Source organism: Mirounga leonina, unplaced genomic scaffold, assembly GCF_011800145.1.
Source record: "Mirounga leonina isolate KUSES-001 unplaced genomic scaffold, KU_Mleo_1.0 Mir_104, whole genome shotgun sequence".
Classification (NCBI taxonomy): Eukaryota; Metazoa; Chordata; class Mammalia; order Carnivora; family Phocidae; genus Mirounga; species Mirounga leonina.
Genome location: NW_023270231.1, coordinates 15,242,676 through 15,265,588, shown reverse-complemented (window position 1 = coordinate 15,265,588; position 22,913 = coordinate 15,242,676). Strand labels below are relative to the sequence as shown.

At 33.9% G+C, this 22,913-nt stretch overlaps 1 protein-coding gene across 2 annotated transcripts in view; it reads right to left on the bottom strand.

Moving 5' to 3' along the window:
• The window catches only part of RANBP17 (RAN binding protein 17), a 323,820-nt gene that overhangs the window by 286,596 nt on the left and 14,311 nt on the right, over positions 1-22,913 (bottom strand). Inside the window, exons 4-12 of one of the 2 annotated variants that reach the window (XM_035014133.1) lie at positions 20,006-20,172; positions 16,249-16,314; positions 14,450-14,554; positions 12,623-12,788; positions 9,608-9,681; positions 7,039-7,158; positions 4,981-5,127; positions 4,208-4,380; positions 1,955-2,148 (exon numbers count right to left, since the gene is read on the bottom strand). In XM_035014133.1, coding sequence (XP_034870024.1) covers positions 1,955-2,148; positions 4,208-4,380; positions 4,981-5,127; positions 7,039-7,158; positions 9,608-9,681; positions 12,623-12,788; positions 14,450-14,554; positions 16,249-16,314; positions 20,006-20,172 — 1,212 coding nt within the window. The remainder of the gene's footprint in view (positions 1-1,954; positions 2,149-4,207; positions 4,381-4,980; positions 5,128-7,038; positions 7,159-9,607; positions 9,682-12,622; positions 12,789-14,449; positions 14,555-16,248; positions 16,315-20,005; positions 20,173-22,913) is intronic. The other variant, XM_035014141.1, reaches the window with a different exon arrangement.

Here is a 22,913-nt window from a genome sequence, read left to right as displayed (position 1 = left end):
AATTGTTTGTATATGCATACAGAAACTTTGAAAATATACGCAAAACTAGTAAGAATTGCTACTTAGCGTGAAGAACAAGAGGACAGATCACAGAATTGAAACAGAAGACATTTTAATTCCTTTTTCTAGACGATGTGCATACATTACCTCTTCAAAAAGATTAGATGAATTAATTCAAATAAAGTTTGGTATGAAAAGTAACTAAGAGAATAGACACATTAAAGTGATATGCAAAGACAGATCACAAACTTGGGGACAATATTTACAATTCAAGTAACTAAAGGATTAATGTCAAAAATACATAAAGAACTCAATCAGTAAAGAGAAAAACTAATAATCCAAATGGTGAGGAGAAAATGAACAAAATGTACATATATATCACTGATAATGACACAATAGTCAACAAACATAAGACAACACTAAACTTCATTAATAATTATGGGAATAAAAACTAAAATACTCATGAGATATATTACCTCAAGAGTAAAAATTCAAGTCTAACATTATGAGCTGTTGGCAAAGACCTAGATCAGGGTGGGTGGGATGTAAAGTAGTAAATCACTCTGTAAACTGCTTTGGCATCATCTACTGAAACTATGTAATAGGTATACATAACAATCTTTACAGCAGCACTCACTTTATTAGCAAAAAAACAGAAAAAACACAAATATCTACTGACAAAAAAATGCATAAATAAATTTGGTATATTCTAACTATAGGGAACAGTGGCAATGCAAATGAAGGGAATATAGCCACAGCATCAACACACACTCTCATAAGTGCAATACTGAAAGAAAAAAAAATAATAAAGCAAGTTGTAGAGGAATAATTGCATATATATATATATATATATATATGCAGTAATACTATGAATAATAAAAGGCACCAACTAATAAACACAAAATTCAAGTTTACAAGTATTTTCTGCTGGTAGGAAGGATAGATGTGGACAGAGAACAATGGGAACAACACAGACACCTATACTGACCTATTCTTTAAGCTTGTGTGATGGTGCTGTTATTGCTAGTCACTATGTTTCAATATATGTAAATAACCTTTTGTATGTATTTAATGTTTAATAATTCAAAACTCTACTGAAAGAAGAAATCAATCATGAAAAGATTAAAGGCTGCAAAAAATACTGTGCCTCAATTTAATTTATAAATAATGAAATCTTAATAAGAGAAAACATTTGAAGTAGATAAGGTTAACTACTAAACAATTGTTTTTAAAAAGAGTTTAGATAGGAAATCACTGAGAGTGTGACTCTCATCCTCTACCATTCCCTTTCCAAAACTATCAAAGGAAGAAACATAAAAGAAAAAAAAAAAACATTCTGGAACTATAATTAAAGTGTCTCCTATTAGAAATATATAAAGCCACTTCCATTCTCATACTCATTTCATTTTTTTAAAATGTGAAATATGTATTTACTTAATTTTATTCCCTGCTATGTTCCTGAAAGGATTTAAAGGGACATACAGCAATAAATAAATCCTCCTTCAATAAACGATTAAAGAAAAATAATGAGGAAATTGAGGAATTAGAATATAAGAATAAACCAAAGCCATGGTGAAGGCTAATACACAAATGCAAAACCATAATGAGGTCTTCTACAATTTTTTATTGGATAAAACTGGGCTCTGAATTTACAGTCAACTATAGCAAAGAAGGAAACATGATTAGTTAAAAGACAGTTACAAGTTAATGAACTGTACTCAAATACCATTATCGGCTTTTCTTGAAACTGATTCCAGAGAACTGGAAGGAGAACTGAAAATTGACTATCAAGCAACCAAAATACCCAGAAGGTTAATAAAATTAATGGCTTATTAGAGGACGAGGATTTGGGGGAATACATAAAAACAATTAGCAGCAAAATTATTAAAGTGACTAACGAAACTACCTAAGATTCAACATAATACCATATACAGATTATATAAAATGTACTGACCTTCCTGAATTGCCTTATCCACAGTTATCCCAGAAGGTGAATGTAGAAGCTTTTGGTAAGTCTGAGCATTTTGGTCAAACAACTGTACAAGAAGAGTGCACGTCTTTTCATATTCACATCTGCTGACCGTGCACAACTGCTCCAGCTGCTGGAACACAGTGGCAGTATCATCCAGTGGATCATCTAAATTATCTCTGCAAATATAGAAGAACAAGTGTGCGCGACAACATTAGAATATGACATGCTTTTATTCACCACAAATACATTTTATGTTAAATAAAAATCCTATCATGGATAAAGAAACAAAAGACAAACAGATTGGAAGGTAAGAAATAAAACATAAATGAAAATTCTGTATTTGAAGACAACATGATTATATACACAAAAGTCCCAAAGAAACCACACACAAAAAAAGCTACTACCTCTTACAGATGAGTTTACCAAGGTCCTAGCATACAGGGTCAATACACAAAATTCAACTGTATCATTATATACTAGCCACGAACAACTGGAAATTGACATTTAAAAAACTGCACCTTCCAAAGGCACCAGAAAAATCTAATTAATTAAACCTAATTAAACATACATAAAATCTGAAGGCTGAATACCATACAACAGTGAGGAAAGAAATCACCAAAGAACTAAATAAATTAAAAGATAAACATGCTCACTGACTAAAGACTTGATCTGCTGAGATGTCACTTCTTCCCCCCAAAAGTTAATCTACAAATTTAAAACAATCCCAGTCAAAATTCCAGCAGGATTTTTTGGTAGAAACTGACAAAAATGAATCCAAAATTTACATGCAAAAGCAAAGGAAGTAAAAGAGCTAAAACAATTGTGAAAAGGGAAAACCAAGGCAAAAGACTCACTACCTGATTTCAAAGCTATTAAAGCTACAGTATTCAAGACAAGGTACTGGTAGAAGGAGAAACACATAGATTAATGAAAAGAGCACCCAGAAAGCACATGTATGTGGTCAATTAATTTTTGAAAAGTATAAAGGCAATGCAATGGAGAGAACTTAGTCTTTTCAACAAATGGTGTTGGAATAATTGGTCAGCCATAAAAAACCAAAAAAGCAAAAACAAAAAATAAAAAACCAACTTCAAGCCTTAACTCATATCATATACAAAAATTAACTCAAAATGGATCAGAGAAGTAAATGTAAATTCTAAACCTATAAAACTTCTAGAAGAAAAAATAAAGAATAAATCAGACTTCATTAAACTCTAAAACTTCTGCTCTTTGAAAAAGACTGTCAGGGAAATGAAAAGGCAAGCTATGGATGGAGAGGTAATATTTACAAAACACATACAATAAAAAGACTTGTGACCAGAATATATAGACCTTTCAAATCTCAATAAACAACCCAATTAAAAAAGAGGGGGCAACAAATTTAACAGGCACTTTGCCAAACAATACAAATGGTAAACAAGCATGTAAAATGATGCTCAACATTACTGGTCATCAAGGGAATGCAAATTAAATCCAAAATGAGGTCCCACCACACACCTATTAGAATAACTAAAATTAAACTGACAATATCAAGTACTGATGAGGATAAAGAGCAATTGGATCTCTCATACATTGCTAGTGGGAATGCAAAATGATACAGCCACTTTGAAAAATAGTTTGGCAGTTTCTCTTAAAGTAAAACATATACTTACCATTCAACCCAGAAATCTCCCACCTAATCTATTTACCCAAGAGAAATAAAAACTTATCTTCCTATAAAAATCTGTTCAGGAATGTTTACAGCTATTTTATTCATAATTGACAAAAACAGAAACAACCCAAATGTCCATCAACAGGTGAATGGATAAATAAACTGTGATACATCCGTAAAATGAAATATTATTCAGCAATAAATTTTAAGAACTCCTGACACGACATGGAGGAATCTCAAATGCATTACGCTAAGTGAAAGAAGCTGGGCTACATACCATATGATTTCATCTAGACAACATTCTGAAAAGGCAAAAACTACAGGAAAACAAAAAATCAGTAATTGCCAGAGGCTGAGGGTGGGGAAAGGGCTGACTACAAGGAACACAAAAGAATTTTCTGGGTTGATTGAACTATTCTCTATCCTAACTGTAAGGGTAGTTCTACAACTGTATGCCCTTATCAGAAGTCACAGACCTGTTCACTAAAAAGGGTGATTTTACACTAGGTAAATTATACCTCAAATGTTTTAAATTCCAAGATGCAAAAGATAAAAACACAACAGAAACATTTAGTTTTCAATACCTCACAACTATGGCAACAGATTCCAACCGAGAAGTGATAAAGGCCTTCGTGATTTCTGGTGCATAAGTGTCTAATAAGTGGGGTTCAGTTGATTTCACAAAAGGCACTGATGCTACCATCCTTTGCCACAGAGTTAATAAATAATGAATACTGTTGGGAGCAAATTCCCAATGCTACAAAGAAATAAAGCAAACGTTATTTAAAATGACATATCTTCCTAGAATAAGAATTACAAAAACAAAATCACTAAAAAGATTTTTTTTACAAATTACTAAACACAGGCTTTAAAATTAATTTTATTCTAATTATATAGCCAATGAACATTTAACATAGCAAATTTTGTAAATGCAAAAAGGCATAAAGAAGAAACCAACAATCTCTCATTATTGTAATGTTAAAATGTTAGTGTACTTCCTTCTAATCTTCTTTCCATGAATATTTTTCAGAGTTGATATCATGTAGAAAATGTGGTTTTAAAACCTCCCCCCAAACTTATAAAAAGAATTTTTCAAAAAAAAATCTGTAAAAAGTCTTTTTTATTTCTTCACAAAGATTTTATTATAGCTTCTCAATTCATTCTTCAATGATTAGATATTCAGATAGTCTCTAAATTTTTATTATAAAATATGTTCCAATGAAATTTTACCTAAAACCCTGGAATAAGTATTTTCAGCAAAGTACAGTAACAAATACTAAAAATCCCCACCAAATCTTATCAAGAAATTGTTTCAAAATTATCTACTGTTTAACATCAATTATATACTTTTATTTACCTGTAGGCTAGTAATGGTAAAGTTAGCAATCAATCTGATAACTTCAGGATATTCCTTCACCAAAACTAATTCTCCCAGCTGATAATTTGTCTTTAAACGAGCCAAAAATCGGCAAAATTCATGATAATTACCTGGATCAGACAAACCCTAAATTATAAGACAAAAAGAAAGGCTTTTAAAAAATACTTAAAAACAAACCAAGCTAATGACCTATCAATAAAATTCCAAGAGTATTTTATTAAGTTTTCCAGTTTTCACTGGTACTCTGTATCAACTGGGTAGATTATTAATGAAAGAAAACAAATGATTCCTGCTGGATTTAATGCTGTCATCAATGATTCATAATAAGAAATTCAAAGTAGAGGATGTAGAAGAAGCTTTGCACTGTGATGACTAAGTTATGCTTAGGAACCCACTGTATTACACAAAAAATTTGCATGTGTGTGTGTATGCGTGGGTATGCGTGTGAACGCGTGTGTGCATGCACTGCAGCTTAAACAGAAGTCAACAGAAAACTTGAGAAATATTTAAGATGAAAATTCAGAATGGGTTCTTGAAGCCCTGGAAAAGAGTGATACCAACTGAACTGAAGTTAAGATGGTATTTGTGCACACAAATAGAAATTTCTTTTAATTCAACAAATACTTATTGAGCACCTACAGACTTTGTGCCCTCAAGAAACTCCTGGTCCCTAAGTAGAGTCATTCAAATAAATTAATGCAATGTAGGACAGTAAGTTTAAAAGAAGTACTACAAGACACAGAGGTAAACTTGAGGAAGGAAAGGTTTAAAAGGAAAGACCAAGAAAGAGGCCCCTAGTTGTCTATGAGAGCTCCTTGAAGACTGGGCACAAGTGCTTTCTTTACAAAAGTTTGAACACTGTGCATTGTAGATGGCATGAAAGAGAATTCAAAAGTATCTGTTTAATACTGAAAGAGTTTCTAAGAAATTTCATTCACATGAACACCATGAAAATATAAAATAGTGTCTAATTATTAAGGACAAATTACAAAAAGATCCTTCATACTCACAGGTCTTTTAATATGTTTGTAATTCTAAAATAATAGAATATTCAAACTAACTTTTACAGACACGAAACATGAACGTGAGGATGCTGGAAACCCAATTAAGACGATTATTTGGCATCAGCATATTATTTTCCACATACTGATTGATAGTGACTTAAACAACTAAATATTTTAAAGTATATTAGTAAAATCCCATTTATCAACAAAACATGTACATTTCATGATTGTGCTAACATTGAAAAGATAAAATAAAAGCATAACACACAAAATACTAAAATACTCCTGAGAATGACCTACAAAATCAATTGCTCCTTATTGAGCAAGCACATTTTCTTTATGTACAGATATTATATGTCCCTCAAAAGTTAGTAATAACTAAGAGACAGATAAATCTCCTTAAACCATTTAACCTCTTAAAATCTGTACTTTCATTATTACATATATTTTAAACCAAAAACAAAATAAGAAGTAAAACAAAAAATTTTATCTAGGCAGCCAAAATCACTAATCATGGCTTTGCAATTCTCTGAAATGAATATTGCTATTGAAGCTTTGCAAGTTAATGTACAGATTTTTAAATCTACAAACTCTTATTTGTCCACAAGAGGGCAAAAAGACATTATCTCATAATTCAAAGCCACTTAATCTAATATTAACATTCAGATTTATATTAAGTCTTCTAGTTCAGAAGGTAGCTATGACTCTGAAGTAATTAGTAATTTAAGAAGTACAAGCAAAGAAATGCAGTACACAATGGTATAAAGCAGAAGCATCGTAAGATATATACCTTCTGTTCTTACTCACCTAAAAGAATGGAAAAAAATAAAAAAGGAAGAACACAGAAGTCTGTCAGGAAAGCATCTATTTTTAAAAACTGTCCATTTCTACTACAAATGAGATCTAAGGAAGATGGATATGATACTTCATATTTCCTTCCAGAATCATAATCAAGTCATGAGTTTATTACACCTTTCAGCAGAAAAACTGTATTTCTACATACTAAGTATTAATTAAATTACTTCATAAATACCTGAGGGTTTTCAAGTATCCTTTTTACTCCCTTAATTAAATTACCAAGGTACTTGGCACGTTCAGGACTGCTAAATAAGGACCTTCTTGTAGAAGCAAACTGAACTAAACATGAAAGTGCCTAAAAATAGGAACAACAAAATTCATTTCAATTTTAAAAGTAACTATGGCCACATGTAAGGAACACTGTCTTTACATAAAAAAATTTTTTTTTTAATTTTAATGATAGAAAAGTATTATAGAATCCAGAAATAATGAAAGCTACACATCATCAATCACCAACACCACCCATCTCTCTTTAACCCCACCACTAAAATTTCTATTCGTGTATATTCTCTAATATATTTTCATATATTTAATATGCCAAAGCAACCTAGACATGCATACACTCAAAAGGCTCCCAATTGCTTCTGTTGCCCAGCTCTGTTCATGAACCAATATGTTCTACAAAAAATAAAAGATGGTTTTGTGGTAGAATATGTTTGGGAAATACTGTACATTACGTACGGTGGTACCCTACAAGTGGGAAAACTTTAGTGTAACTTGGTATAACTTTACTTAATCCAGCATATCCCAAATTTATGTGGTGACAGTACATCTTATCCATACCATCCATGAATAAGTTAAGGCACAATTTGGAGAATGCTGCTAGAAACATTAGATATTCTACAAAAATGGTCTAGTTATCTTCTAAAAGTTAATACTTTACCAGACAATTTCACTACTTGGGTTCTTAATTCTACTACTGAAAACCATTGAAGTCTGTCTGATCATTAAGTGAGAGGCCCACAATTGACAGCTTTTCAGGCCAAACGGGTCCACAAAGGTTTTGTTTTGGCCCACATGTTTGTTTGCCCGCTTCATAAAAAAAATTAGAATTGGTTGTTAATATTTAAATATTTTAATTAAGATATATTACATAATGTCTGGCTTTCTTAGCAAAGGTGAGAACAGTGACAAGAATCAGAGGATGGCCTTTTAGATGTTCTCCAGTTTGCCACAGTGCTTACTATTGGGGAAAAAAAAAAAAAACAAATGAACAAACAATTCCTTAGGCAATTCTGATGTGTTGAAGGTTTGGGAACTACTAGTGTATTAAAAATATCCAGGGTTTGAGGGCCAAAAACATCTGGGTTTGAATCTCAGCTTCATTATTTAGTTTGCTGCCTTAATGAAATTCATTTTAGCCAGTCTGGGTCTGTTTCCTTGTCAACATAGAGAGGATAATAATACTTACCTTGCAGGGCCACTTTGAGGATGAAGGGAGATAAGCACCATATAATAGGGCAGGCCCAATAAATGTTAGTTACTTTCTCTTAAAGCAGTTATTTTCCACTTAATTTTTTAAGCGCCAGTAGCTTGTTTTATTGCAAAACATAACTGTACCTGAAACCATGGTTTTTAAATAACTAAAAATAAAACTATTCTGGTTAAAAGACAGAAGGCTAAAACTCTGGCACCACCTCGAAGCATGAGTATCCTGTGAAACCCAGTTTAAAACCACCTCAGGGCGCCTGGGTGGCTCAGTCAGTTAAGCGGCTGTCTTCGGCTCAGGTCATGATCCCAGGGTCCTGGGATCGAGTCCCACATCGGGCTCCCTGCTTGGCAGGGAGTCTGCTTCCCCTCCTCCCACTCCCCCTGCTTGTGTTCCTGCTCTCACTATCTCTGTCTCTGTCAAATAAATAAATAAAAATCTTAAAAAAAAAAATAAAACCACCACCTTAAATCCCTAGATTGGAGAACAGACATGTTTTTAAAAAAAAAAAGAAGGGGAGAGAGTATTTTTGTAAATCTATTCCTCCCTTCTAGGCAATAACATATCTAAACAAACACACCACTCTAATGTACTTTAAATCTGGAACATCTTTTTTCAGGAAATGGCAATATCAGAATTCTCCAACTTTACTTTTAGAAGCTTAGATATTAAACTGACAACTTTTTCTTTTTTTTTTCCCAATCTCACCTGGTCTCTGTTTTAGGTTCCACAAAGATGGAGTTCACATTCTCAAAGTTACTATATAACCAAAGAGTTTAAAGATTTTTAAAGCACACAAAAGAATTTAATTCAAAAAATAAATGAACAACTGGAGTGATGAACACAAAATCAAATGAGCAGATCCCCTTTGTTTCTCATTCAGAGATACTGATGGGAGCTGCCTGGCAAGCCTAGGGCATGGAGGGTTGAGGAAGAGTTAGAAACAGGGTAGGAAAAGGAAAGGTAACAGATGGTGTGGACAACTACTGGACTGAGACCCAGAAGAAGGGATGGGGACTGGGTGGAAAGGAAGGTGCACTTAGAGGTTAACAGGTTTTCCTGGCTCTGGGCAAGAGCTATGAATCAACAGCTAAAGGTTCTGGGTTCACCCATGAAATGGAATCCACTGGTGACTATAAATAGAATCTGACAAATAGCTTAAGCAACATAAATCCCAGGAGATGTAAGAAAGAATTTCTTGTGAGAGGTAAATCCAATCAAGATTATAAATTGGACTTTTTACAATAAATATATACCACCCTTAGATAAAGATTGCAGGTACTTTTTAATGAAATAATGAATGATTTTTACTTACTAACTGAGATAGTAGTGGTGGAAGTGAATGATATAAACTGAAGAAAAGATCCAATGTTTCTGGTTCCAGGAAAACTGGAAAAAAAAAATATTTGCTAATACCATTACTTCCAATCAGTGATCTTAATGTAATCAGTAAGACATTCATTAACATACAAACAAGAACTCCAAGACCTCTGCATGTGGCCACTCTTATCAGTTAGGCTTAATTCCTTTTTAATTCCTAGCTACCTTCCTTTGAAAGATGAAAATACAGATAGAAACTAATTAGCTAAAATGTTCCTTATTTCTATGTAGCATCTACAGTTCTTACTGAGAGAATCTTCTTACCATTTTCATTTGTATTAAAGTACTATGAGCATTTAAAAATTCAAACAGTATCAAAAAGTAAACATTATTAAAAAGTGTATAATAAAACACAGCTGTACCTTACCCCATTCCAAGTACCTTTCAACTCTTATCTACACTTACATACATATTTCCAAATAACATGCTATATGACTATTTCTTTGTTTTACCTTAAACATCAAATGAATTTCTGATATACTACATGAGGCTTTAGTACATACCACAATCTGTCCTCTCTCAAAATCCACCCACTATTTTAACAATTTGAGATTAAATCAATTCTAAGTGTTCACATTTATTATGGCTATGTAAGTAATGTTAACAGCTGAGCCAAGGAGGACAATATGATCATACTACATTTCTAACACTCTCTGAATCTAATCATAGCATCTTTTCTGTGTTTAGTTGTCTGTCACTAATTCTTTCCAAAAGCTCTGACAGATTTGTAAAATGTTCTTTATACCATTGTCCACATGATCAATAGCATCAAATAACCTATAATTTCCATTTCTCCCTCCCACCTCCTAAAGCCTTCAACTTGGGACTGATTGTTCCTAAATTTGTTATATAATGATTTCTTTTTATGTGTCTGTTCACTGCCATTTTGTGTTGAACCTTCCTTTTCACAAACCCCTTATCTGCCATGGTTTTTGTATCAAGTAACTTTCTGAGAGCAAGCACATAAAGGGATAAATTCCAGGAGGATGGGCATGTCTGAAAATGTCTTAATTCTACCTTATGCTTGATAATTTCAGTCTAGTTTGAAAATTATTACCCTTCAGAAGTTTGGGGATACTACTCCATTGTCTTCTAGCTTCCAGTACTGATGCTGAGAAGTCTAATACCATTCTTGACCCCAATCCTTTGTAGGTGATTTACTTCTCCTTTCTGGTAGATTTGAGGATCTTCCTCTTATCAGTATTACTCTGAAGTGATTATGATTATGAAGCTTAGTATTTACTTTTTTTCATTCATTACTATGTGCACTTGATGGGATCTTTCAATCTGAAATTTTATGTCTCAGGGCTGAGAAAGTGTTATTTGTTTGCAAATTTTCTTCTGTTTTTTTCTATCCTCTTTCTCAAACTCCTAGTAGTCAGATGCCCAGCTCTCCTAATTTCATGCTTTAATATTCTTGTATTTTTTTCTCCTATCAAATCTCTTCTTGCTTTTTTATTCTACTTTCTGGGACATTTCCTTAACTTTACCTTCCAACTCTTTTATTAAATGTTTTATCTGGCAACTGTCTTTTATATTTGGAACACTCTCTGAACTTTTTTTTTAAAACAATATCTTATTCTGGGACACCTGTGTGGTCCAGCTGATTAAGCGTCTGACTTGATTTTGGCTCAGATCATGATCTCAGTGTCATGAGATCGAGCCTCATGTAGGGCTCCACGCTTGGTGGGGAGTCTGCTTGAGATTTTCTCTTCTCCTTCTCCCTTTACCCCTCCCCACCACGAGCTCGTTCTCTCTCTCTCAAATAAATAAATCTTAAAAAACAAAACAATATCCTAATTCTTGTTTCAGGGATGTGTTACCTTTTCTTATCTCCCTGGGGATATTAACTATACTTTTTTGAAGATTACTTCTACTTTTCACTTTGTCTCTGTTTCTACTAAACCCTCCCTTTAAAAAAAAAAAAAAAGCTTCTTGAGATAATTATACATGCATATGCAGTTGCAAGAAATAATACAAAGAGACCCCATGCACCCATTACTTAGTTTCCTCCAATGGTAAATTCTTGCAAAACTACAGTACAATATCACAATCAGGAAATCACACTGATAAAATCCATCAATCTTATTCATATTTCCCATTTTTACATGCACTCATGTGTATGTATGGGTGTGTGTCTGTGTGTGTGTATAGGTAGTCTGTGTAATTTTTATTGCATGTGTTGGCTCATGTATTCATCATGATACTAATACTAAGTCCCTTTTGTTTGTTTTAGTCTCTGATTTCTATATCAGAAGTTTTCACAAAATCTGTGGTATTTCCCTACTATATCTGATATCCCTAGATATCCAGTTCAATTTCTCGAGGACAAAAAGGGCTGGTATTGGGAAGTAAGAGGGAAGGGCACAAGGGAAGAGAAGAGAAAAGGCACAGGTGGTAGAGAAGATCCTGGGGACTTTGGGCAGAATACAGACTTTTTTACCAAGCCCTTTCAGCCCTATTCCTTACCTCACCTCTGACTGCAGGAATACCCTAGTGCCATCAACTTTCTGAAATGTGTGAGAGCAAATCAGCTTGCTTTTCTTCTTGGTATCCTTCTCTGTAAGAAAGTTGCAATTCTGCTCTGCTAAGTCAGTTACTCTAATTCATTCTCTTTCTAACTTTGAAAAGTATGTTTTCGGTCAGTGTTCTATCCTCTCCCACTCTATTTATCTGAAACTTTCAAAACAGAACTCTTCATTTTCCCTCCCAAACCTGTTTTCCCCCTAACTCTAGAGCTATATTTCCTATTTTCCAATATCAAAATATGGAAGCTCCCATGATATGAAGGAAAGCAGATTTCAATACTAGGTATCAGCAGCTACCTCGTGTTACAAATCTTTTTGAATTTGATTGCCCAGCAAAAACTAGAGGTAACTGCACATATGACAACCATATTAATTCTGTGCCTTTTACTCTAACCATCCCTCACACTAAACTTTCTTCTTACTTGTTCTCCAGGTTGTTGGAATCTGCACTGTGCAAAGATCATCTGCAGATTCGTCTGCTGAACTGCCAATGAAGTCAAAGTTAAGGCAGTTGAGGACCAGTTTCAAGACCTGCATTACTAGATTTTGTTGACCTTCATCCTGAAGATTTAAAGGTTTGGCCAATACCTGAAAAAAGTTGAAAGTCAAATAAAACATTATGAAATATGTCAATAAACAAATTTTCACTTCACTAAATTATTCTTCAATGCTAAATTAGAATTAGGAAGTTTGCAAAGTTATGTTGTTGTATATATTAGAAAAAGTTGTAAAATCACTATCAACAAAAATCTACAATAGGCTATTTTCAAATTTTATTTTCTAAGATGAGAATAAGACCTTTGATACTTGACTGCAAATTATAGGTCATCTTCTAAAGTTAAAAAAAGTAACTTTAGGGGTGCCTGGGTGGCTCAGTTGGTTAAGCGACTGCCTTCGGCTTAGGTCATGATCCCGGAGTCCCTGGATCGAGTCCCGCATCGGGCTCTCTGCTCGGCAGGGAGTCTGCTTCTCCCTCTGACCCTCCCCCCTCTCATGTGCTCTCTCTCATTCTCTCTCTCACAAATAAATAAATAAAATCTTTAAAAAAAAAAAAAGTAACTTTAGGACAAATATTTTACTCAGCACAAATGTATAAATCTATTGGATTTATTAGCTCAAAGGCTGCTTAGAACAAGCTGAAAATATAATATTCTTCAAGTGGGGGAACTTTATGTGTAAATGATCCATATTCAGTTAACAAAGGTTGTCAGAGCTGTCTGAATGAAGGAGGACACTCACAAACTTCTAGAGAACAATCCTGACCACACACCCCCTCCGCCCCCACAAAATGTCCATTCTGACACAATCAGAATAGATTATTATCTCCTAAAGACACATTGTGAAATATCTGTAGAGGAAGTGATACGAAGTTTGGGATTCTGCTTCAAGAATAACACAAAAAGAAAGAGTTGTTTGAAAAGTACAAAGATGAAAAGAGACTGGTCATGAGTAGTTACTGCTTAACTGGTGGATGGGTCCAAGGGACTTCATTATACTCTTCCACCTTCTTTTGCATATGTTAAAATTTTCCATACAAAAGGAAAATTTAAAAAATACTAGAGGGTCTTTATTGGCCTTAACTTGGCCCACTGCGGCAGTTAACCTGTTCCTAACTATACCAGAGAACTGAAATAATTAGAAACCGTACTTAGTGGAACATACTTTAGGAAATGCTATACTACGCCAATTAAAAAGCTTGAACAGCATGATGGAATCCCTATATTACAAGCAAACACAATATAATTATTAATTGTATTATCCCTAATGTTCAATAGGTCACCAAGTAGCAAATGGGAAAATATTATTTCCCAAAGAAATTATTAAAGTTAACTGTCTTGGCTCACCTATGAATATTGATAATTGATGAATTAGGAAAACTTACTGTCATTTCATTGTTCATCTGCATTCCATTAAAATACAGGCAACTAAAATAAAGAAACTAAGTCTCAATTAGCTTCTGTAATAAATAATCTATAGTAGTAGCAGGAAGGCAATGAAACTACTACTTAAAGATGAGTTACTGAATTCCCTTTGGATTTTGTTTTATTATATCTCTGGTAAATAAAAGTGAATTTTTTGGAACCTCTTACAGACTTGTGGAAATCTACTGTACTTAAATTAAGATTGTTCACAATAACTCTTTAAAAGGCAGAATGGGGGTTAGAGAAGGGAGATTCATTTGAAATTATTTTGAAACTTAAAATTTCCTAAATACTCTAAGTAGGATACTGAATTATTAAATAACTTACCTCTTTTAGAAGAGAGCATGCTAGCACTAAAATGTCTTTGAGAGAACTGTCACGAAATGAGGTAGCTATTTTCCTGTGTTTTGCTGAAGGTCTAGAATAATCAACCTAAAAAGACCAAGATGAATTTATTTAACCAGACTTAGCAAATAACAAAGCAAAAATTTACTAAGAAAAGGAATGGAAGTAACGATTAAAGAAGCATCAAGTCCAGAGTTAAGCGAGCTTTTAAAAATCTACTGGGATAAGTGCCTTGTTTAATGTTACTCAAAGAGTTAATGTCAGACCCATTGGCAGAACCCAAGTTTCTGGATTGTTTCAATTCACTGCTCTTCCTAACTATACCAATCCCAAAATTAAAAACCAGAACTGATCATACTTTCAGAGGCAATATGAACACAGATTATAAAATCATAGGTGGATCCTAAGACTATCAACTCCTGTACCATGTACTATTTCACATTAGGCAATTAACAACTTCCCTGTTCCTCAGATTCCTCCTGTAAAACAAGAATCCCTAAGATAATCTTCAAATTCTAAACTCTCTGAGAATGAGTTAATAATCAATTACAGAAAAATTCTTCATACAAAAGTAGTATTTCTATACCAGAAATTTCATTGGTTCACATACCCTCAGTGTTTTAAAAAGAAACCAAGGCAGAAATAAAATAACCAGAAATCTTATTATATAAGCAATAGTACATTCCCTCTGAATATTAGTTATTGATTGATAACTGTTAAGAATAAATTTATGAAGAGTAGTTCTTGAGCCTCTAATCTAAAATGTGATATGGTCAAAACTATACTATTAATGCCATTAATACTTCCATTTATCAGCAGCGAACAGCAAACAAAGCTGAAGTCTGATACCCAAATGACTTTTAACACCATGGGCTACAGTTGCTACAGCATTCCTTTTGCTATTTGGAAGGAGAAAATAAACCATTTTCTTTGTTAATGCTTATATATTTAAGAAAAAGCAGTGAGTTCAAAATTGATTATCTGATACTTCCTAAGCTCCATCATACAATTTAGACTATACTTAAATGTCGCATTTACTTATAGAAACATGAAACATAACAGAAGCGATTACAGAAAGTAGTTACTGGAATCTGTAACCAATATGTAAGATTCAAATTAGGATTTCCAGCATTCTTCCCTTTTAAATCAAACTTCAGTCTGTCTCTCTCATAGTATCTCCCTCAATATATAAAAACTTTTCCTTAATACAAATTAATAATAGCATACAGGATTTTGTTCTGTTTAGAACCATGATAAGTACAAAAGTGAACAGAAACAGGTGACAATGTGCTCAGTTGCTGAGCTCATAAAAGCACTGTTTGGGGGAAGCATAGCTTCTGGAAACTCTCCTTGTACAGAGTGAAAATCCATGCTAGCAAGTGGCCAAGTGCCAAGGGGCCTGTTCTTTGAGGAGTCCTGCTGTGTACCCATTGTTGAGAATCCATTCACCTGCTTGTCTTTTATTATTTGTAAGCAAATAAAGGTTTGTTTCTCTTCATATAATTTATTTCTTATGGCTAGTGTATTACTATATAGAGAGGATAAAAGGACACTTCACCAATTGTCATGGAGAAAGGACCATGTCTAATTCCCTCTTCCTTTTAGTACTTTACACTATTGCTATTACTTTCAATAACAGTAAGTGTTCCAATACCCAATTATCCCACCAATAAAATACACAAAAGACTTGATTATTCAGTTTTATGCCACACAAACATTTTATATCAAAGAATTCAACATTACTTAGCAAACTTCACGTCACTATTAGATGGAAGCCTTACCAGGTTCATTTCCTGAGTCAACTCGGAAAGGATTATTACTCCTATTACGCAGTGCTCCACAGTACCCTATGGAGAAAACAACCAAGTGTACCCTAAGTAGAGACATATTATTGGTTCTTGATGTGTAAACAAATAATTAAATACTGAAACATCACATATTCTTAATAATGTATCTACTAAAATATGTGGAAAAATTATTATGAGGTCTACAAAAATAATGTCAAGTTCATTTTTTGAAGGATAAATTTAGGTACACACAGAGTGGTGTGGGAAAAAAGCTCACCTACCTTAGAACTGCACAATACTCTACAAAATGTTTATAGCACCTAGGACTTATAATAAACTAAACCTTAAAATACAAGAGTTTAATACTTTTCATGAGACTATGCATAAGAATGAACAAAAAATGCTTTTTAGTTCTATAAATTTGCTTAGAGCTGAACTCAATAAATAATTAATAAATTGCTTAGGAACGAATCTAAATCCCTCAATCTAATATCACATTAGATCACTTAGGCCCTTTTAATATTATTTAATAGTGCATGTGTATGCATTTATTAGGGTATCTAAAATGAAGGCATCTAAAGTGCCCAATGCACCGGGGTAAATAAATACATGACTATCAATATGGTATACAGTTTCATAGCCTCTATAATGTTTTTTGGGTTTTTTTTAAAGATTTTATTTATTTATTTGACAGGGAGAGACAGCCAGAGAGAGAACACAAGCGGGGTAAGTGGGAGAGAGAGAAGCAGGCTTCCCGCCGAGCAAGGAGCCCAATGCGGGGCTCGATCCCAGGACCCTGGGATCATGACCTGAGCTGAAGGCAGACGTTTAACAACTGAGCCACCCAGGCGCCCCAATATAATGTTTTAATTTAATCTCAAAAACTTCCTTCAAATAAAAATTCAGATTTTACATTCACCGTTACTAACAAATCACCCTATTGCAAAATCACACTAGAAGTATAAAAATTAAAAATGTAACATCCAGGGGTGCCTGGGTAGCTCAGTCAGTTGAGTGTCCGACTTTTGATTTCAGCTCAGGTCATGATCTCAGGGTCATAAGATCGAGCCCCGTATCAGGCTCAGTGCTCAGCACAGTCTCCCTGAGATTCTCTCTCTCCCTCTGCCCCTCCCCCACCCACGTGCTCATGCTCCCTCTCAAATCTTTTAAAAAAATAAAGTAACATTCAATTATAGTGTAATCATAAAAAGAAACACTAATAGAGACTACAAATTTTTCATGTCTTAATTTTATAGTTGGTCATTTCTTCTATTTATTATCTTAGGATAAAAAAATAAACAAAAGACACATTCCATAATTTTTGCATTTTAATTCCTTATGGCCGTTCTCAACACTCTCAACTGTTTGAACTGAGCTACAGATTTCCTGTTACTGAAGCTTCCATCCTCTGAGTACACCAGGTCAATGCTCCTCCAAGTGCTGCTCCCTGACCACCTGCTGGTCGTCTGCAAACTCAATGCTAATCTCAGAATGGATTGGTACTGGCTCACGACGAGGAGATAAAAGAGTTTGCACAAGACTATAAGCCAGCTAAGTCCCTACTAAGTACACTTAGTTCAGCTGGCATTTTTTTCATAGCAAGTCTTCCTCAGTGAAGGAAGCACCACTTTGATTTACATTCTGCTCCTTATCTTGTTGTGAATCAGTAAATTGGATAGCACTGCCATGGATGACAGGAGGCTCTCCTGGGTATGTATGTAGAAAGGAAGCCCATCAATGTTTGTAGTGTGGCAGCAGTAAGACTGCAATAACAGAGAAAAGAAGATGTACAAAACTTCAGGCCATTAAAGATTTAGCAAATTTAAAATAATTTTTAGTACAAAATTCACAGAAGCTGCTAATACCCAAAAGAAGCACGTGATACTATATTTGAGTACTTAAACATTAAAGTCAGTTGCCTTTCTCATGACTCAGTTAGGTTAAGTCATACCCAGAAAGCAAGTGCTTATTTTTGTGATACTTTGATACACTTTGAAGACAATACATTTTGTTTCTTCTGGTTTTCCGAAATTGACAAAAACACACTAAAGCTCAACTTAAGTTCAACTTACCAGTCACTGGAAAGAGAGCTTAAGAAATGTTAACCAACAAGAATGACTTCATTCCATTCAGTTTTCAACCTTAATTTTATTTAAAAAAAAAACTCTGAAGTCTATTCTTGCCTACACTAATGATTCTTGATGAGCTGTGTGTGATCTTAGTAAATGACAAGAGAGGGTTGCTATTTTGTTAGCCAAACTCTGGAGTGAAGAAGTCATTTGTCTCTGCATAAACTCTCCCACCACCCCAGGGCTGCTCTCCTCAGGGCTAAAAATACATTTATTCCTTATGAAGTTTTAGATGACCAAGTATTTGTTAGCCAGGGTTTTAACAATATGAATAAAAGAGAAGCAGCATTGTCTAGTGTTTCATATTCTGAGGTTTCTAGAATTGCATTACATGGTAGAGTTACATCTTACAGAGGGATTTGCTGCATAAGAGATAAAATCTCAGAATTGGCAAATGCCAATGAAGATGCCTTCATTTTAGATACCCTAATAAATGCATACACATGCACTATTAAATAATATTAAAAGGGCCTAAGTGATCTAATGTGATATTAGATTGAGGGATTTAAACCAATACTGAACCATCTCTCAATCCAAACTGCCAGTTTTTCCTCAAAAACTGTAATAGAGGGGTGCCTGGGTGGCTCAGCCGTTAAGTGTCTGCCTTCGGCTCAGGTCATGATCCCAGGGTCCTGGGACCGAGTCCCACATCAGGCTCCTTGCTCCGCAGGAAGCCTGCTTCTCTCTCTCCCACTCCCCCTGCTTGTGTTCCCTCTCTCGCTGTATCTCTCTCTGTCAAAAAAACAAATAAAATCTTAAAACAAAAAACAAAAAACTGTAATAGATCACTGCTTCTACAGCACAGCACCGGCTAAAGTGCTTTTTTTTTTTTTCATACGTCTGTATGAAAAAATATGTATCTTTAAATATCTGAATCACACTGAGCGCAAGATGGTCATCCTAAGAGGCATGCAGAGACTGGAAACAGCAGATTTAAGTTTGCCACATCATACCTCAGGACATAGAATATTCTGTAGAATGGCAAGTGGAATCACCAGCTCAATGTATATGACTGTTCTCTTGCTTATTTTTCTTATTTTTTGCAGTTCAAATACCTGAATTTGCGTAGGTTAAATGTGCATATGCTATAACTTGAATCATTTAAGTTAAAAATATCCTTGAGAAACTAGCATAGTCAACATGGTTTAATGCAACAGTTAAATATATGTATCTCTTAAGTTAGAAAACTTGCTGAAGTGCTTGCTCTATGCTTTACTAGGTCACTGTGGAACTTTATGCAATTCACCTAATTTTCCCCTAGGCCTCAGTTTTCTCATTTGCAAATGAGATTCATTTCACAGAGATGTAATGAGCATTAATTACATCACGTAATACATGAAAAATATTAGATCCATTTTGTATATATGTAGTACATAGACATGCATGTTAGAAAGGACAGAATATGTATTTTTGAAATTTTCTAACTTTTGTGTATTTTCTAACATTTTAATGTTCATTCTTTAATGTTCATTCTTCTATCCCAGAGGATAAACAATAAGTCATAATTAATATGGTACTGGTAGTCACAGAACAAACCATATAGCTTTAAGAAAAGTTTTCTAAACAAACAAACAAAAAAACCCAACTAGTGATGTTCTAATAATGTAATAATGCCTTCTTACCTGAAGGAACTTCTTCACATCAGCAATAATTTCTCTGAAGACAAACTGGTCTTTCTGAACCTCAAACCATCCCAGTTTAGTGATTTTAGCAATGACTTGAATTAGAGCTTGGATAACAAAGGGTACCAGCTTGGGTTGTGATGCCACATAATTAAGAATGTAGTTTCCTGTAAGAAAATATTCTGTGATCATTTGAACTTTTCAGTAACATAATGTGAATCATGTGAAGAAAAACAGCTGGTAATTACACATTCTTTGACAAAAAGTTAATCCCTTTCTCTAAGATATATACTTAAATAGTCATTTTTGCTACAATCCTTATTGGGAAAACGGAAATTTGCTCCGATTCAATTTATATATTAGGGGATAATTTGAGTATAATGAGAATGTCACTTTTGTTTTTGCATGATTTCATGTAGAAAAAACTGCCATGTGAATACAGAAAACTGCAACCAGGCCAAATGAAGCAAACCATATACAGGATGCATAGACCTCAAACATCTAGTAAGTATCTCAGGTTCACCCTATGTGTTATCAGCCTCATGCATCCTTATCTGGTTTTATACTTTTCCAAACTATTTCAGATCACCTTCCTTCCATCACTTCATTATAACTCACAAACTGCAACCCTTCTGAAGTCTACACCCAAAAACAAAATTCAGGTCTTCTTCAAGATTAAATGCTTATTTATTCTACTTTTTAAGTATTTCTTAACCATTTAAAATGTGTAAAACTCTACTAAACCTTTTATTAGATTTCTTTTTTTTTAATGTGTCACTGACGAAGTGTCTGAGTTTTATTTCCATATCCCATTTCTCTCATGAACCCTATGATTTTATTGCATAACAATGCATAGCACCGTCACTTCTACAGATGCATATATCTTACTATAGCAAAACTGACTGTACGCTATCCTGTTTAAGTGGCATAAAAGATACATATAGTACAGTATGATAAAATAAGTATATAAGTTAGGAAAAGTACGAACAGAATAGTAAATTAAAACTTGGAACAAAGTAGATACACCAAGATGGTTAAAAGTGGGTAGCAAAGTCAGCTATGAGCTTCCTAGTGGATTGAATAATTGGTAACAAATATGCCGAAGTCTAACAGGAAAATAAAGGAAACAAATTTTTAAAAAGGAAAAGATTCCATTTCTACTTTGGCCCCAAAGGCCAACATGCCATTAGGGTAAAGAGTAAAGAAAAGGTAAATACCTCAATATTTAACTAAAAATAGCTTTAATAGAAATAGCTGTAGTGAGATTCTTGACATTAAAAAAAAAATTCTCATAACTCAACCTTAATTTTTATTAACAACAAGATTATATAGTTATGGAAATAAAAAAATTAAATCTTTTTTTAAAAGATTTTATTTATTTGAGAGGAAGAGAGAGAGGAAAGGAGAGGCTCCATACCAGGGACCTGGGATCATTACTTTAACTGACATGCTAATTATTCTACTGACATGTCAGACATGTCATGACAAACATTCTAATCTACTTGCAGGAATAAGAGCAGTAGGTTAAACCAAAGAAACTCATAAAGGGTACACATCATTTGTTGCTTGGAATTGTTTTCTAAGTTTCTACGTTTCTTTTTTCCAAATTTCCTTTAAAGCATGTTTTTATTTAGTATTTTATTTAATAATATTTATTTAGTGTTTTATTTAAGTATTTATTTAAAAAAATAAGTCAAATAGACCATCTGACAATAGGCCTATATCTTTTAAATAAACTGAATCAGTAATTATTCTGCACCAGGCCCTGATGGGTTCACTGGTGGGTCCTACCAACATTTAAGGAAGAAATTATATCAATTATCTTCAATCTCTTCCAGAAGACAGAAGCAAGAGAATTCCTTCTAACCAACTCTATGAGGCCAGCACTATCCTAATAACAAAACCAGACAAAGATGTTATCAAGATAAGAAACTACAGACCAATATCTCTCATCAACATAAAGAAAAATCCTCAACAAATTATTAGCACATTGAATCCAACAATGCATAAAAAGAATTATATACCCCAACCAAGTGGGATTTCTCCCAGGTTATGCAAGTCTAGTTCAACATTTGAAAATCCATTAATGTTATCAAGAGAGGAAAGAAGAAAAATCACATGATCATATTATTAGATGCAGAAAAAGCATTTAACAAAATCCAATGGCCATTTATAATAAAAACTCTCAACAGACTAGGAACCGAGGGGAATTTCTCAACTTGAAAAAGAATGTTACAAAAAACCTAAAGCTGATGGATTAAACCAAAGAAGAACTAAATAAATGGAGAGAGATTCCATGTTCATGGGTAAGACGGCTCAACATTGTCAAGCTGTCGGTTCTTCCCAACCTGATTTGTAGATTCAACACAATCCAAATCAAAATCCCAGTAAGTTATTTTGTAAACATTTACAAGCTGATTCTAAAGTTTACACAGAGAGGCAAATGACCTAGAATACCCACCACAATACTGAAGGAGAAGAACAAAGCTGGAGGTCTGATACTACCCAGCTTCAAGATTTATTATAAAGCTACAGCACTCAAGACAGTGCGGTACTGGTGAAAGAACAAATAGCTCAATGGAACAGAGTGGAGAGCCCAGAAAAAGACACACATGAATACAGTCAACTAATCTTTGACAAAGGGACAAAGGCAAAAAAGAATGAAGACAGTCTTTTCAACAAATGGTGCCAGAACAACTGGACACCCACATGCAAATAAACGAATCTAGACACAGACCTTACACTCTTCACAAAAATCAACTCGAAATGGATCACAATCCTAAATGTAAAGCACAAAACTACAAAAACTCCTAGAAGACAACACAGGAAAAAAACCTAGATCATCTTGAGTTTGCAATGACTTTTTGCACACAACAAAGGCACACTCCATGAAAAAAACAGTGATAAT